The following is a 13,452-nucleotide window of genomic DNA, read 5'->3' as shown; positions in this document are numbered from 1 at the left end:
TTTTGGCTGCCGGGGTCAGTGACCCCCATTTGAAAGCTGAAAGGGGTTAGAAGAAGAAGGCAAATAATTCAAAAACTGTAAGAAATAAATAATGAAGACCAATTGAAAATTTGCTTAGAATTGGCCATACTAAAAACTATCTTAAAGGTAAACCACCCCTTTAAATATCTTACTACTATGGATAAAACCGCACCCCCTAACAGGGGCACCAGCCCGGGGTAGCTGTGAGAGAGGGAACCTCTTCCTTCTTCTGTCCCCGTGCCGCTTACACATTCGCAGTGTAAAAGCCAAACGTTAACAAAAAGGTCGGCTTTTTCACTCTATTGCGCATGTGTCGGCCCCGGGATTGCCATGAAAGTCAGGAGTAGGGGGACCGCTCGTTCCCAGCTACCCCGGGCTGGTGCAGTTTTACCCTAACAGGGGCACCAACCCAGGGTAGCTGTGAGAGAGGGAACCTCTTCCTTCTTCTGTCCCCGTGCCGCTTACACATTCGCAGTGTAAAAGCCAAACGTTAACAAAAAGGTCGGCTTTTTCACTTTATTGCGCATGTGTCAGCCCCGGGATTGCCATGAAAGTCAGGAGGAGGGGGACCGCTCGTTCCCAGCTACCCCGGGCTGGTGCAGTTTTACCCTAACAGGGGCACCAACCAGGGGTATAAGGGAAGTGATTACAATTGCACCTCCCAGTGATTTTACCTTTCCTTCTTCTTTATCAGGTTGTAACTTTAGCAATGAAGGTGTGTGAGTGTAACCCAACTTTATAGGGTTGTTTTTTTGTTGTTTCAGAAAAATAATTTCTGCTGTTTTTTTTACCCTCAAAGCTCTTGTGGTGAGGTTTCTAACCAAGAGATTCATCTGGGAATATGATCCAACTTTAGGTAAATATATTTTTGTTTATATTATTGGTACAGTGGGGACTACACTGGTTACAATAACATCTGGTGTAATGGAAATAGAAAGATTTCCTGATCTGCCAGATGGCAAGGCTGTGCCACAACATAGGCCTATTAAGTGTGAAGGCCTCCTTTAAAGGACAAGAAAAGCTGAGAAAAGCGCCTAACAAGTTTGGAGATACACTGTTATATCAGCCATAACCCCAGCATACATATGTGTTGAAATCAACCAAGAATATCATTTTTTTGCCTAATAAAAGAAAACAAAATTCTAAGCAACTTTGCAGTGTACATTCATTACAAATTTGTAATGCTTTTTAAGATATTTGTATATATAATTGCTATTAGAAGCAGTGTTTGCCTGTCCTTTTCTATTTTCTGCCCTCGTGGCTCTGACTCTTGAAACAATGTAACACAAGGCAGCAGCCTGACAGACCTGACTCGCTGGGGGAGACTGACCCCTGAAACAGTGTAACACAGGGCAGCAGCCTGACAGACCTGACTCGCTGGGAGAGACTGACCTCTGAAACAGTGTAACACAAGGCAGCAGCCTGACAGACCTGACTCGCTGGGGGAGACTGACCCCTGAAACAGTGTAACACAGGGCAGCAGCCTGACAGACCTGACTCGCTGGGAGAGACTGACCTCTGAAACAGTGTAACACAAGGCAGCAGCCTGACAGACCTGACTCGCTGGGGGAGACTGACCCCTGAAACAGTGTAACACAGGGCAGCAGCCTGACAGACCTGACTCGCTGGGAGATACTGACCCCTGAAACAGTGTAACACAAGGCAGCAGCCTGACAGACCTGACTCGCTGGGGGAGACTGACCCCTGAAACAGTGTAACACAAGGCAGCAGCCTGACAGACCTGACTCACTGGGGGAGACTGACCCCTGAAACAGTGTAACACAAGGCAGCAGCCTGACAGACCTGACTCGCTGGGGGAGACTGACCCCTGAAACACTGTAACACAAGGCAGCAGCCTGACAGACCTGACTCGCTGGGAGATACTGACCCCTGAAACAGTGTAACACAAGGCAGCAGCCTGACAGACCTGACTCGCTGGGGGAGACTGACCCTTGAAACAGTGTAACACAGGGCAGCAGCCTGACAGACCTGACTCGCTGGGAGATACTGACCCCTGAAACAGTGTAACACAAGGCAGCAGCCTGACAGACCTGACTCGCTGGGGGAGACTGACCCCTGAAATAGTGTAACACAGGACAGCAGCCTGACAGACCTGACTCACTGGAGGAGACTGACCCCTGAAACAGTGTAACACAAGGCAGCAGCCTGACAGACCTGACTCGCTGGAGGAGACTGACCCCTGAAACAGTGTAACACAAGGCAGCAGCCTGACAGACCTGACTCGCTGGGGGAGACTGACCCCTGAACCAATGTAACACACGGCAGCAGCCTGACAGACCTGACTCGCTGGAGGAGACTGACTCCTGAACCAATGTAACACACGGCAGCAGCCTGACAGACCTTTTTTGCCTAATAAAAGAAAACAAAATTCTAAGCAACTTTGCAGTGTACATTCATTACAAATTTGTAATGCTTTTTAAGATATTTGTATATATAATTGCTATTAGAAGCAGTGTTTGCCTGTCCTTTTCTATTTTCTGCCCTCGTGGCTCTGACTCTTGAAACAATGTAACACAAGGCAGCAGCCTGACAGACCTGACTCGCTGGGGGAGACTGACCCCTGAAACAGTGTAACACAGGGCAGCAGCCTGACAGACCTGACTCGCTGGGAGATACTGACCCCTGAAACAGTGTAACACAAGGCAGCAGCCTGACAGACCTGACTCGCTGGGGGAGACTGACCCCTGAAACAGTGTAACACAAGGCAGCAGCCTGACAGACCTGACTCGCTGGGGGAGACTGACCCCTGAAACAGTGTAACACAGGGCAGCAGCCTGACAGACCTGACTCGCTGGGAGATACTGACCCCTGAAACAGTGTAACACAAGGCAGCAGCCTGACAGACCTGACTCGCTGGGGGAGACTGACCCCTGAAACAGTGTAACACAAGGCAGCAGCCTGACAGACCTGACTCACTGGGGGAGACTGACCCCTGAAACAGTGTAACACAAGGCAGCAGCCTGACAGACCTGACTCACTGGGGGAGACTGACCCCTGAAACAGTGTAACACAAGGCAGCAGCCTGACAGACCTGACTCGCTGGGGGAGACTGACCCCTGAAACACTGTAACACAAGGCAGCAGCCTGACAGACCTGACTCGCTGGGAGATACTGACCCCTGAAACAGTGTAACACAAGGCAGCAGCCTGACAGACCTGACTCGCTGGGGGAGACTGACCCTTGAAACAGTGTAACACAAGGCAGCAGCCTGACAGACCTGACTCGCTGGAGGAGACTGACTCCTGAACCAATGTAACACACGGCAGCAGCCTGACAGACCTGACTCGCTGGAGGAGACTGACTCCTGAGCCAATGTAACACAAGGCAGCAGCCTGACAGACCTGACTCACTGGAGGAGACTGACTCCTGAAACAATGTAACACAAGGCAGCAGCCTGACAGACCTGACTCACTGGAGGAGACTGACTCCGAGTCCTGAAACACTGTAACACAAGGCAGCAGCCTGACAGACCTGTTTCACTGGGGGAGACTGACCCCTGAAACACTGTAACGCAAGGCAGCAGCCTGACAGACCTGACTCGCTGGGGGAGACTGACCCCTGAAACAATGTAACGCAAGGCAGCAGCCTGACAGACCTGACTCGCTGGGGGAGACTGACCCCTGAAACAATGTAACGCAAGGCAGCAGCCTGACAGACCTGACTCACTGGGGGAGACTGACCCCTGAAACAATGTAACGCAAGGCAGCAGCCTGACAGACCTGACTCGCTGGGGGAGACTGACCCCTGAAACAGTGTAACACAGGGCAGCAGCCTGACAGACCTGACTCGCTGGGGGAGACTGACCCCTGAAACAATGTAACACAAGACAGCAGCCCGACAGACCTGACTCGCTGGGGGAGACTGACCCCTGAAACAATGTAACACAAGGCAGCAGCCCGACAGACCTGACTCGCTGGGGGAGACTGACCCCTGAAACACTGTAACACAAGGCAGCAGCCTGACAGACCTGACTCGCTGGAGGAGGCTGACCCCTGAAACAGTGTAACACAAGGCAGCAGCCTGACAGACCTGACTCACTGGGGGAGACTGACCCCTGAAACAATGTAACACAAGGCAGCAGCCTGACAGACCTGTTTCACTGGGGGAGACTGACCCCTGAAACACTATAACACAAGGCAGCAGCCTGACAGACCTGACTCGCTGGAGGAGACTGACTTCTGAAACACTGTAACACAAGGCAGCAGCTTGACAGACCTGACTAGCTGGGGGAGACTGACCCCTGAAACAATGTAACACAAGGCAGCAGCCTGACAGACAGGACTTGCAGGAGGAGACCGACCTTTGCAACATTGTTTAAAAAGAAGCAACCAGGAGTTCAGCAAATGCTGCTCTTAATAGCAATTACATTTACATATAACTTTCAAAGCACTGAACATTTTTAATAAATTCATATTGCAAAGTTGGTTAGAATGATGTGTTTTTTTTATTAGGCAAAAACTTATTTTTAGGGTTAACATGTCCTTTATATCTTGCTCTAATTGATATTTCCCGTAGGATTCCAGGAGTATCTAGCAGACTAAATAGGAGACTCCCCAAGTCTCTCCACTACTTGCCTTCAGAGTGTCCCCCTAACCAAGGCTCTGAGCCTTTCTAGGAGGGGTCAACCCCACAGTTTGGGCACCTCTGTCTTGGGAACAAAAAGATGCAAATCATTTGCTGAGGCAAAATGGGGAAAAAAAAGCATTTGCTTTCCTCCATGAGGTTCAAAAATAAATTGAGAAGAAATAAATGGATTAGTAGTAGTGATGGGCGAAATGTTTTGCCAGGCATGGATTAGCGGGGAATTTCCGCGTTTAGCCATTTGCGGATTGTTTCGCGAAACGGATGAAAAAAATTGCTGCGGAATTGCCACATGTCCAAAAATTGTCGCTGGCAGCAAAAAAGAATAGTCGCGGACGTAAAAAGAATAGCCGGTTGACGAAATAATAGCCGCGGGCGACGAAATAATAGCCGTGCCACTAAATAATAGCCGCGGGCAACGAAATAATAGCCGTGCGACGAAATAATAGCCGCAGGCGACAAAATAATAGCCGTGCGACGAAATAATAGCCGCGGGCGACAAAATAACAGCCGTGCGACGAAATAATAGCCGCGGGCGACAAAATAATAGCTGTGCGATGAAATAATAGCCGCAGGCGACAAAATAATAGCCGTGCGACTAAATAATAGCCGCTGCCGACAAAAGAATAGCCGTGCGTCAAAATAAAAGCTGCGGACACACAACATTTTCGCCGTTTCGCGAATTTTTCGCAAAACGGCGGAACAGATTCGCTCATCACTAATTAGTAGTTATTTATGGGACTGAACACTTGTCTTTTCCCATCGCCTTTCTGCCTTGCTCCTTCCACTATATACACCCTCTTTATCCTCCCACATTCAACTCCCACATTTCCACCTTTAAGTGCATGAGATTTACAATAAAGCTCATTTATACACACACCAGCATCATTTTCTGCTTTCTGCTATTTATAGAGTCTACATACCGGCATCAAGCAACCATTGACGACGACCTGGTTACCATGGAATTGCTGGATACTGCTGGCCAGGTGAATAAAAGCTTTTTATTTTGCTTTTTTGAGGATACATTATGAGTTGGAATGCGCGTTTGCTCATGAATGATCTATGACTAAATCCTGTGTCTGTGGAACTATAAAGGGGAATGACGCACTTGGGTACATCCCACTGAAGCGGGTGCTGCTGCCGCTTTGCTGCCTTTGATGTTAGAATAAAATATTAATAAATAATATTAATAAGTAAAGCCTATATACAACTCAGTGCAAGCTGGATTAAATGGAGATACCCTAATGATATATGTGGTGGGTACGGGAGAAATCCTGATACACAAAATGTTTTAGCAGAACATTAGGCGTGCCACTGCGATTATTGATATTCCCTGATCACTTATTGGCTCCACCCCAAACCACGCCCAAAAGGCTCTAAACATCAGGTCCAGCAAATACCTACAACAAAAATATCCAAGACTACTGGCTACTAAATGCCGATCATTTACTGATAATTGTCTCTACATGAGTTTTAGCAGAGGCAATTATCAGTATTGTCTATGGCACGGGATTTTCTGGCATTAAGTTGCTATGATAAAGTAGCTGCTACTAAGGAGCTCCGTGTGTAAAGGATCATGCACAAACGTCATGCCATCCTGACTCTGAAAACCATTGTATTCTACAGAGCTTATCTGCTATGTAACCTGTGCCTTTTTTCCAGCTTGAATGGCTGCCCCCAGGGCTACACAGCAGGGTATTTATATAAACTATAGTAGGGTTTCTGTAGTAAACACCCCAGCTGTACCAGTATAGGAATGGCTGCCCCCGGGGCTACACAGCGGGGTATTTATATAAACCCCACTATGCAGGGAGTGGGTGAGGATGCTGAGGGGAGCTGGAGGATGTTGGGGAGGACGCTGGGGAGAGCTGAAGGGTGCTAGGGGGGAGCTGGAGGATTTTGGGGAGGACCATGGGGGAAGCTGGAGGATGTTGGGGAGGACGATGGGGGAGCTGAAGGATGTTGGGGAGGATGCTGGGAGGGAGCTGGAAGATGTTGGGGAGGATGCTAGGGGGGAGCTGGAAGATGTTGGGGAGGCTGCTGGGAGGGAGCTGGAGGATGCTGGGAGGGAGCTGGAGGATGCTGGGGAGGACGCTGGAGGATGCTGCAGTGGGGACTGGCCCATAGTATGGGGACACTGGGGGTCCCTGCCGTGGCACCAATGCAAAACGTAACCCCTGGCTACCAATGTTTTAGGAGGGCCCTGGCTACCAATGTCTGTGTGTCCTTTGTACTGATGGGAGGGGTCACTGGGGGAGGGGTCATTGGGGGACAGGGCATAGGAGGAGGGGGCCCAGAAAATTTTGTTGTGAGGGGCCCCGTGATTTCTGATGGCGGCCCTGACTGGTACGGCCCTGACTGGTACTTTACTTTATACATGCCATTGCAGTGTTCTGTATAGAAACAAAGTAGTTTTATGCACACACTTTTATATACACTTGTGGCAAACAGAGCTTTCTATAAGCAGTTGTTTCAGCACCATTAAAAACATACATCCAGCACAGCTGAGGCACAGGCTTCAAACAAAGTAGGCCTCAGTTTGTTACCCAAAGCTAATGCTGTTTCCACTTTAACACATGTATATACACACACAGATTATGCACATAGCTATTTACACACTGAATTACTAAATTACTGAATTCATGAATTACTGGGCAGTAAAATTAACATTTAAAGACAAACAAACAAACAACATTTTATTTAGCTAAATACACATTCAGGTTTGGACACTTGTGCCCCTGTATCTTGTGCCACAGATGTAGATTAGAGCTGTGATTGGAGTATTGGAGATCATTCCCCATTTGGTTTTTGAGTCTCTATTGAGGCATCCCATTGCCTTGTGCTTGGGATCACAGTGCTTTCTCCCAAGGTTCAGCCCTGCCAGTGCCGGATTTGTCTTCCGGGCGCCCAGAAGCCACCCCCGTTGGTACCCCCACTCCGTGTTGCAGCGGGCTGCCCCTAAATTTGCGCTGCCCTAGGCCGGAGCCTTTGTGGCCTTGCCACAAATCCGCCCCTGCAGAATTTCCCTGTATTTTGCACCCTCCATTCTCCTCTAACAAGATGCCCACACCCTGATTATGGGGCAGCACCAACAGAGCTCTTAGTCTATTACACGCACTGTGCTGAATATCCCCATAATTTATCTGCTGTACATTCATACTAATGCTTCCCCTCCTGTTCTTAAAGGAAACTTAAGTAAAGAAAGTAGGGCAGTGCCCTCCGCAGCCATTGTCTCACTCCGCTAGGAAGCCATTCTGCTCATTGTGAAACACTATGCCATGCAGGCATCATACCTAAAGGAGAAGGAAGGTTACAATCACTGCGAGGTGCCAAAATGCCTGATACCCTGGGCCGGTGCTCCTGTTAGCAGAAAACTGCACCGGCCTGGGGTATTTGTGATTGAGTGATCCTCTTAAAAAGTGGTTTTGCACATTCACTGGCCCCTTGATTGCGAAGAAACAAGATGAAAGGAAGAGGGGAATGCTCACTCACAGGTACCCCGAGCCAGGGTACCTATGGTGCCTAACATTTGGCACCCCCCCCCCCAGTGATGGTACCTTTCCTTCTCCTTTAAGCACAGCAGCCTTGTATTCAGTCCAAAATGGATCTGTACTGCAGCAATAGAGGGTACGCCTGATGCAATAAAACACACTGCATTTTGTTCTGCTTCTACTTTCTAACACTCTCATGTAACTGGGCTAATTATTATATAAATACATAAATGTGGGGGCTCACTCACTCATATGATTCCTTGCTGTATATTTCAATTATCAGTCAGCGCCAGTGGTTTTTAGACAAATTAATAACACGTCACATAAGAGGGAGCACTCACTCAGGGGTTCTGCTCACCGCATACAGTGCCCTCCAGTCTGAACCCCAAGAATTCTCCACTGCTCTGCGTTTACACAAATGTGTGTCTGTTTGGTTCTCGTGAATTGTGGGACTCATTATTAGAGATTAAGGAATGGAACGTGTGTTATAGTCGCCCCTGGCTGTGCGTTATTCACCCAGCTCTGCCCAGTAAGGTCCAACAGTTTCCTGTTAGTGAACTTTGCTTGATAAAAGGGATCATTTTATTTGAATGGATCAAAGGACAGATTGTCATTGGCAACATTACATTAAGCTTTTATCCACATAGCCCCATTGAGTTATGTTACGTAGCCTTCCCACACAAAATCCAGTGCTTTGTGTTAAAAACAGTGAAGAGAACAGATGTCCTTGGGTAAATTTATTTCTTACTCTAAGTAAGGCTGTTTCATACATGCACATATGCAAAAAGTAAATACATTAGGTAAAGCTCCACCGCCCTCTAATGGGAACTAGAAAAAAATAATGTCAGAATCTATAGAAGCGCCTCTAAAATGAGCAATTTAGATTTTTAATTGGGTTATTCAGCTGCTTGTTTCCCCTTTATTTATACTTTATATAACCATTTATGGCCCTTTGTCCATATAAAGGCACAAGGCTGCAGGCTGAGTTATACAGGGAACTCTGAGTATCACTCGTGTATTATAAGGGATAATGTACCCCCTACTGTAAATGATAAGGATATTAGCAGTCACTGAGGGGTTCTGTGCCCATATAAAGGCACAAGGCTGCAGGCTGAGTTATACAGGGAACTCTGAGTATCACTCATGTATTATAAGGGATAATGTACCCCCTACTGTAAATGATAAGGATATTAGCAGTCACTGAGGGGCTCTGTGCCCCCCATATAAAGGCACAAGGCTGCAGGCTGAGTTATACAGGGAACTCTGAGTATTATTCACGTATTATAATGTTCCCCCTACTGTAAATTGTAAGGATATTGTAGGACACTATAAGGATAACGCAAATGGTAACCATAGCAACCACTGTAAACAGCAGTGCCCAATCATGGCCGCACCAAGGCACGAAATTACACAGGAAAAGCGCTACTTAGCGGGCATGTGGGGTTGGTGGGCACATCTAGGGCATCCATTAGTCACATAGGCACATGGAGTGTCGAGCAAGACTGAAGTAGTAGACAGCGGGTCAGCTGGCAGTGACAGGTTCAAGTGCCCTGCACCAATGCATAGAAATCTGTGTGACGAGAGCCGATACTACCTCACAGCAAGGTGTTACTGTAACTCACACCATTTGCAAGGTGTTACTATAACTCCCACCACTTACATATATATATATATTGCAAAGGAAGAAAATTGTTCTTGACACAATATTCCCCAAAATCCCTTTTAATCCCTCCATTTCTAGTAACATAGTAACATAGTAAGTTGGGTTGAAAAAAGACATACGTCCATCAAGTTCAACCATAATGCCTATACCTAACCTGCCTAACTACAAGTTGATCCAGAGGAAGGCAAAAAACCCCATCTGAAGCCTCTCTAATTTGCCTCAGAGGGGAAAAAATTCCTTCCTGACTCCAAGATGGCAATCGGACCAGTCCCTGTATCAACTTGTACTAAGAGCTATCTCCCATAACCGTGTATTCCCTCACTTGCTAAGAATCCATCCAGCCCCTTCTTAAAGCTATATAATGTATCAGCCAGTACGACTGATTCGGGGAGGGAATTCCACAACTTCACAGCTCTCACTGTAAAAAATCCTTTCCGAATATTTAAATGGAACCTCCCTTAGTCTTTTAGTTTATCTGATTGTTTTTGTGTCTTGTGAGACGTGTTTTGTATGAGTGGATCATACCAGTAATATAGTGTAGGCAGGGTACCTCAAGGTATGGGCAATGTACAGTCAAGTGGGAGTCACACCATTTAACCCAATTACAGGCTGAGCTTGGCCCTGCACCAATAAAGGTAGGGCTTGGCTCACTGTTTGTTTAAACCCCCCAGCCCATAATAACAATGAATATATCAATCTAAGTTTTTCTTATTATTTAACATGATTATGTTTAGCCTGGTTAGCATGGAACTTGCCCTACATGAATAATAACGAAAAACTGTGCTTTGTTTTTCTGCTGAGATTGACTTTCATTATTATGTAGACAACTTGCCGTCAATAGTTATTTTGTATTGCTTGTGGTGTTGGGATTATCTTTGGTTTTGTGTATCTCTAGTCCTACTTAGCCTAGCAACCAGGAGCTGGTTTGAATGACAGAAGGGCAAATGAATGGGCGATGGTTAAAACAGACAGATAAGTCGTACAAGTGATACCGTCAGTGCAAATTAAGATTAAAGGAAAACTATACCCCCAAACAATGGAGGTAAGCTCAAAAGTAAAACCCTGCCTCATCTAAATGAACAATGTTCATTGAAATATATTTTTTATATAATACTAAACCCTAACCCTAAATAGAAATTTTTTAGAATTAAGGGCCGCCCCCTGGGATCATAGGATTCATAGTGCACACAAACAAGCCAAGGCACACATACATGCTAGGCCCCATCAGCCAATAATTGTTCTGCCAATAAAAAAGCCAATAAATGATACATCCTTCTCTTTAGCTCTAAGTGACTGACGGTGAGTTGTACAAACCCTTTGAGGTCTCTCTATATGGCAGCAATGGTTCACTTTCTTTTATTTCAGGAGGATACCATTCAGAGAGAGGGGCACGTGCGGTGGGCAGACGGATTCGCAATAGTCTATGACATTACGGATAAAGGAAGTTTTGATGAAGTCCTACCATTTAAGAACCTTCTGGATGAGATCAAAAAGCCAAAAAATGTCACTTTCATTTTGGTGGGAAATAAGGCAGACTTGGACCACTGCAGGCAAGTCAGCACCGAAGAGGGAGAGAAACTGGCGACAGAACTGGCCTGCGCCTTTTACGAGTGCTCGGCGTGCACCGGGGAGGGAAACATCTCCGAGGCTTTTTATGAGCTGTGCCGGGAAGTGCGGCGACGGAAAATGGTGCAAGGAAAGACCAGAAGGAGGAGTTCCACGACGCACGTTAAACAGGCCATTAACAAAATGTTAACTAAAATCAGCAGCTGAAAAGTGAACAAGGAGAGGGGAATTCATTTGTGTAATTCATGTTTGGGTTATTTGTCTGAGCATTCAAACACAGGACTTATTGGTGAGAAATACACTTATTTTATATCTATTTTGTGCCATTGTTGCACTGGGTACCGCTTACTTATCATTACGTAGCTTCAGGGGCAACCTGGTCGGGCCCGCACCTTCCCCAGGTGCGATGGGCTCCTGTTGTACCCTAGGCAGCTGCCTTTTCTGCCTAACCCTAGTCCCGGCCTTACCCTAGTCCCGGCCCTGCTTAGCTTTTTATTCAGGCCTTTTGCTCTTCATTTTCCACTTTCTTTCAAACCAATGCCTGGTTGCTAGGGTAAATTGTCCCTAGCTACAGAAAAAAATAGAATAATTAAAATGAAAACTGAAGCCCAGTTACAGTTTGAATGTTAATTCAAAAGTGACCTACCCCTTTAAAATGAAATGTTGACCAGCTGATCATAAAGGCTGCCAGGGCATGGTGCATCAGGAGTGCAGGAGAAAAGAAGGGCACACTCCCTAGTGTGGTATATTCACATTCACAAGTAATAAACATTCACTTACAATACTGTCCCCCCTTAGTATAGGGACCAACCAATTAAATGGTAGAAATTAAGGGTATCCAGGTGGACACCTTATAAGCCAGACTCAACCTGCTCCTAAATGCACTCTAATTAGGGTTAGGGTTAAAGAAATTGCAGCAGGCCCAATTACACTGGAATGCAGGCAATAAATACTGCTAAAGATATATATAGACAGATAATGCACCCACCCCCCCCGTTTTTTGCACTTTACATTACATTAATCTTAGTAGATGACCCATTGGTTTGTAGCCCATCTTTACACCAGAACCCTGGTTCTATCTAGCCTGCAAGACCGACCCTTTTAGGTTAATCTCTCATATACCATCACCATATCTCTTCTTTATTACTCTTAGGGGCTGATTTACTAAGACACGAATTCGAATTGGAAAAATTCCGATTGGAAAACGAACATTTTGCGACTTTTTTGTATTTTTTGCGACTTTTTCGTTACCAATACGATTTTCGCGAAAAAACGCGAGTTTTTCGTAGCCATTACGGTTCGCTCGTATCTTGTCGCGACTTTTTCGTATTGAGCGCTCGTAAGCGGCGGCCGAAACTTTCAGACTTAGCATGATTTTGGAAGCCTCCCATAGGACTCAATGGCACCCTGCAGCTCCAACCTGGCCCAAGAAAAGTCACCATACTGAAGCTTGAATGAATCCGAACGCTACGAAAAAATCGCAACATTTTGCGCAACTTTCGGAATGGCTACGAAAAAGGCGCGACTTTTTGCGCAAGTTTTAACGCTACGAAAAAATCGCCAGATTTTGCGCAACATTCGGATGGCAACGAAAAAGTTGCGATAATTTTCCGAAAAAAATCGCCAAATACCGATCATTACGAAAAAACCCAATCGGACTCATTCGGCCGGTTCGTGAGTAAGTAAATGAGCCCCTTAGTGTCCGCGTTCCGTGGTGACACGCTGGGCGGAGCAGAAAGCTGACACAGTAGTTGATGGAGGAGACTGACTGCAACTCATTCTGTAGAACTTTATTGCTTTTGCATTTTTGCAGCTTTAGGGATCTGCTATGTAATGGTGCAGCATTTAAAGAAAATGGAAAAAGACCGGGCAAGTTACTGTTGTGTTATTCACTGCCAGGAGAAAAAAGTTTGAGGGCCCCCTGACCTAGTGGGTGGGCAATCTGCAGTTCATGAATGGCCCCCCAACTATTGCCTTTACCACTTTGGCTGCTTATACTCTGGCACCTTAAACTCCTTCCCCTGTACAGCACAGACTTTTGTTGTTCCATATCATAAATCCCTTCTATGAAACATTTCTAATGTATATTTATCGGCCTTGCTGATCAGT

At 46.3% G+C, this 13,452-nt stretch overlaps 1 protein-coding gene across 3 annotated transcripts in view; it reads left to right on the top strand.

The window, feature by feature from the left end:
* rerg (RAS like estrogen regulated growth inhibitor) overlaps positions 1–12,751 on the top strand; it is a 30,762-nt gene extending 18,011 nt beyond the window's left edge. For 2 of the 3 annotated variants that reach the window (XM_031897596.1, XM_012958519.3), the window contains 3 exons: positions 821–877; positions 5,536–5,609; positions 11,143–12,751. In XM_031897596.1, coding sequence (XP_031753456.1) covers positions 821–877; positions 5,536–5,609; positions 11,143–11,550 — 539 coding nt within the window. In that variant the 3' untranslated portion in view covers positions 11,551–12,751. 3 annotated transcript variants of the gene reach the window in all.
* Positions 12,752–13,452: the final 701 nt, after the last annotated feature.

Source organism: Xenopus tropicalis, chromosome 3 (assembly GCF_000004195.4).
Source record: "Xenopus tropicalis strain Nigerian chromosome 3, UCB_Xtro_10.0, whole genome shotgun sequence".
Taxonomy (NCBI): domain Eukaryota; kingdom Metazoa; phylum Chordata; class Amphibia; order Anura; family Pipidae; genus Xenopus; species Xenopus tropicalis.
This window is presented reverse-complemented; position numbering and strand designations above follow the sequence as displayed.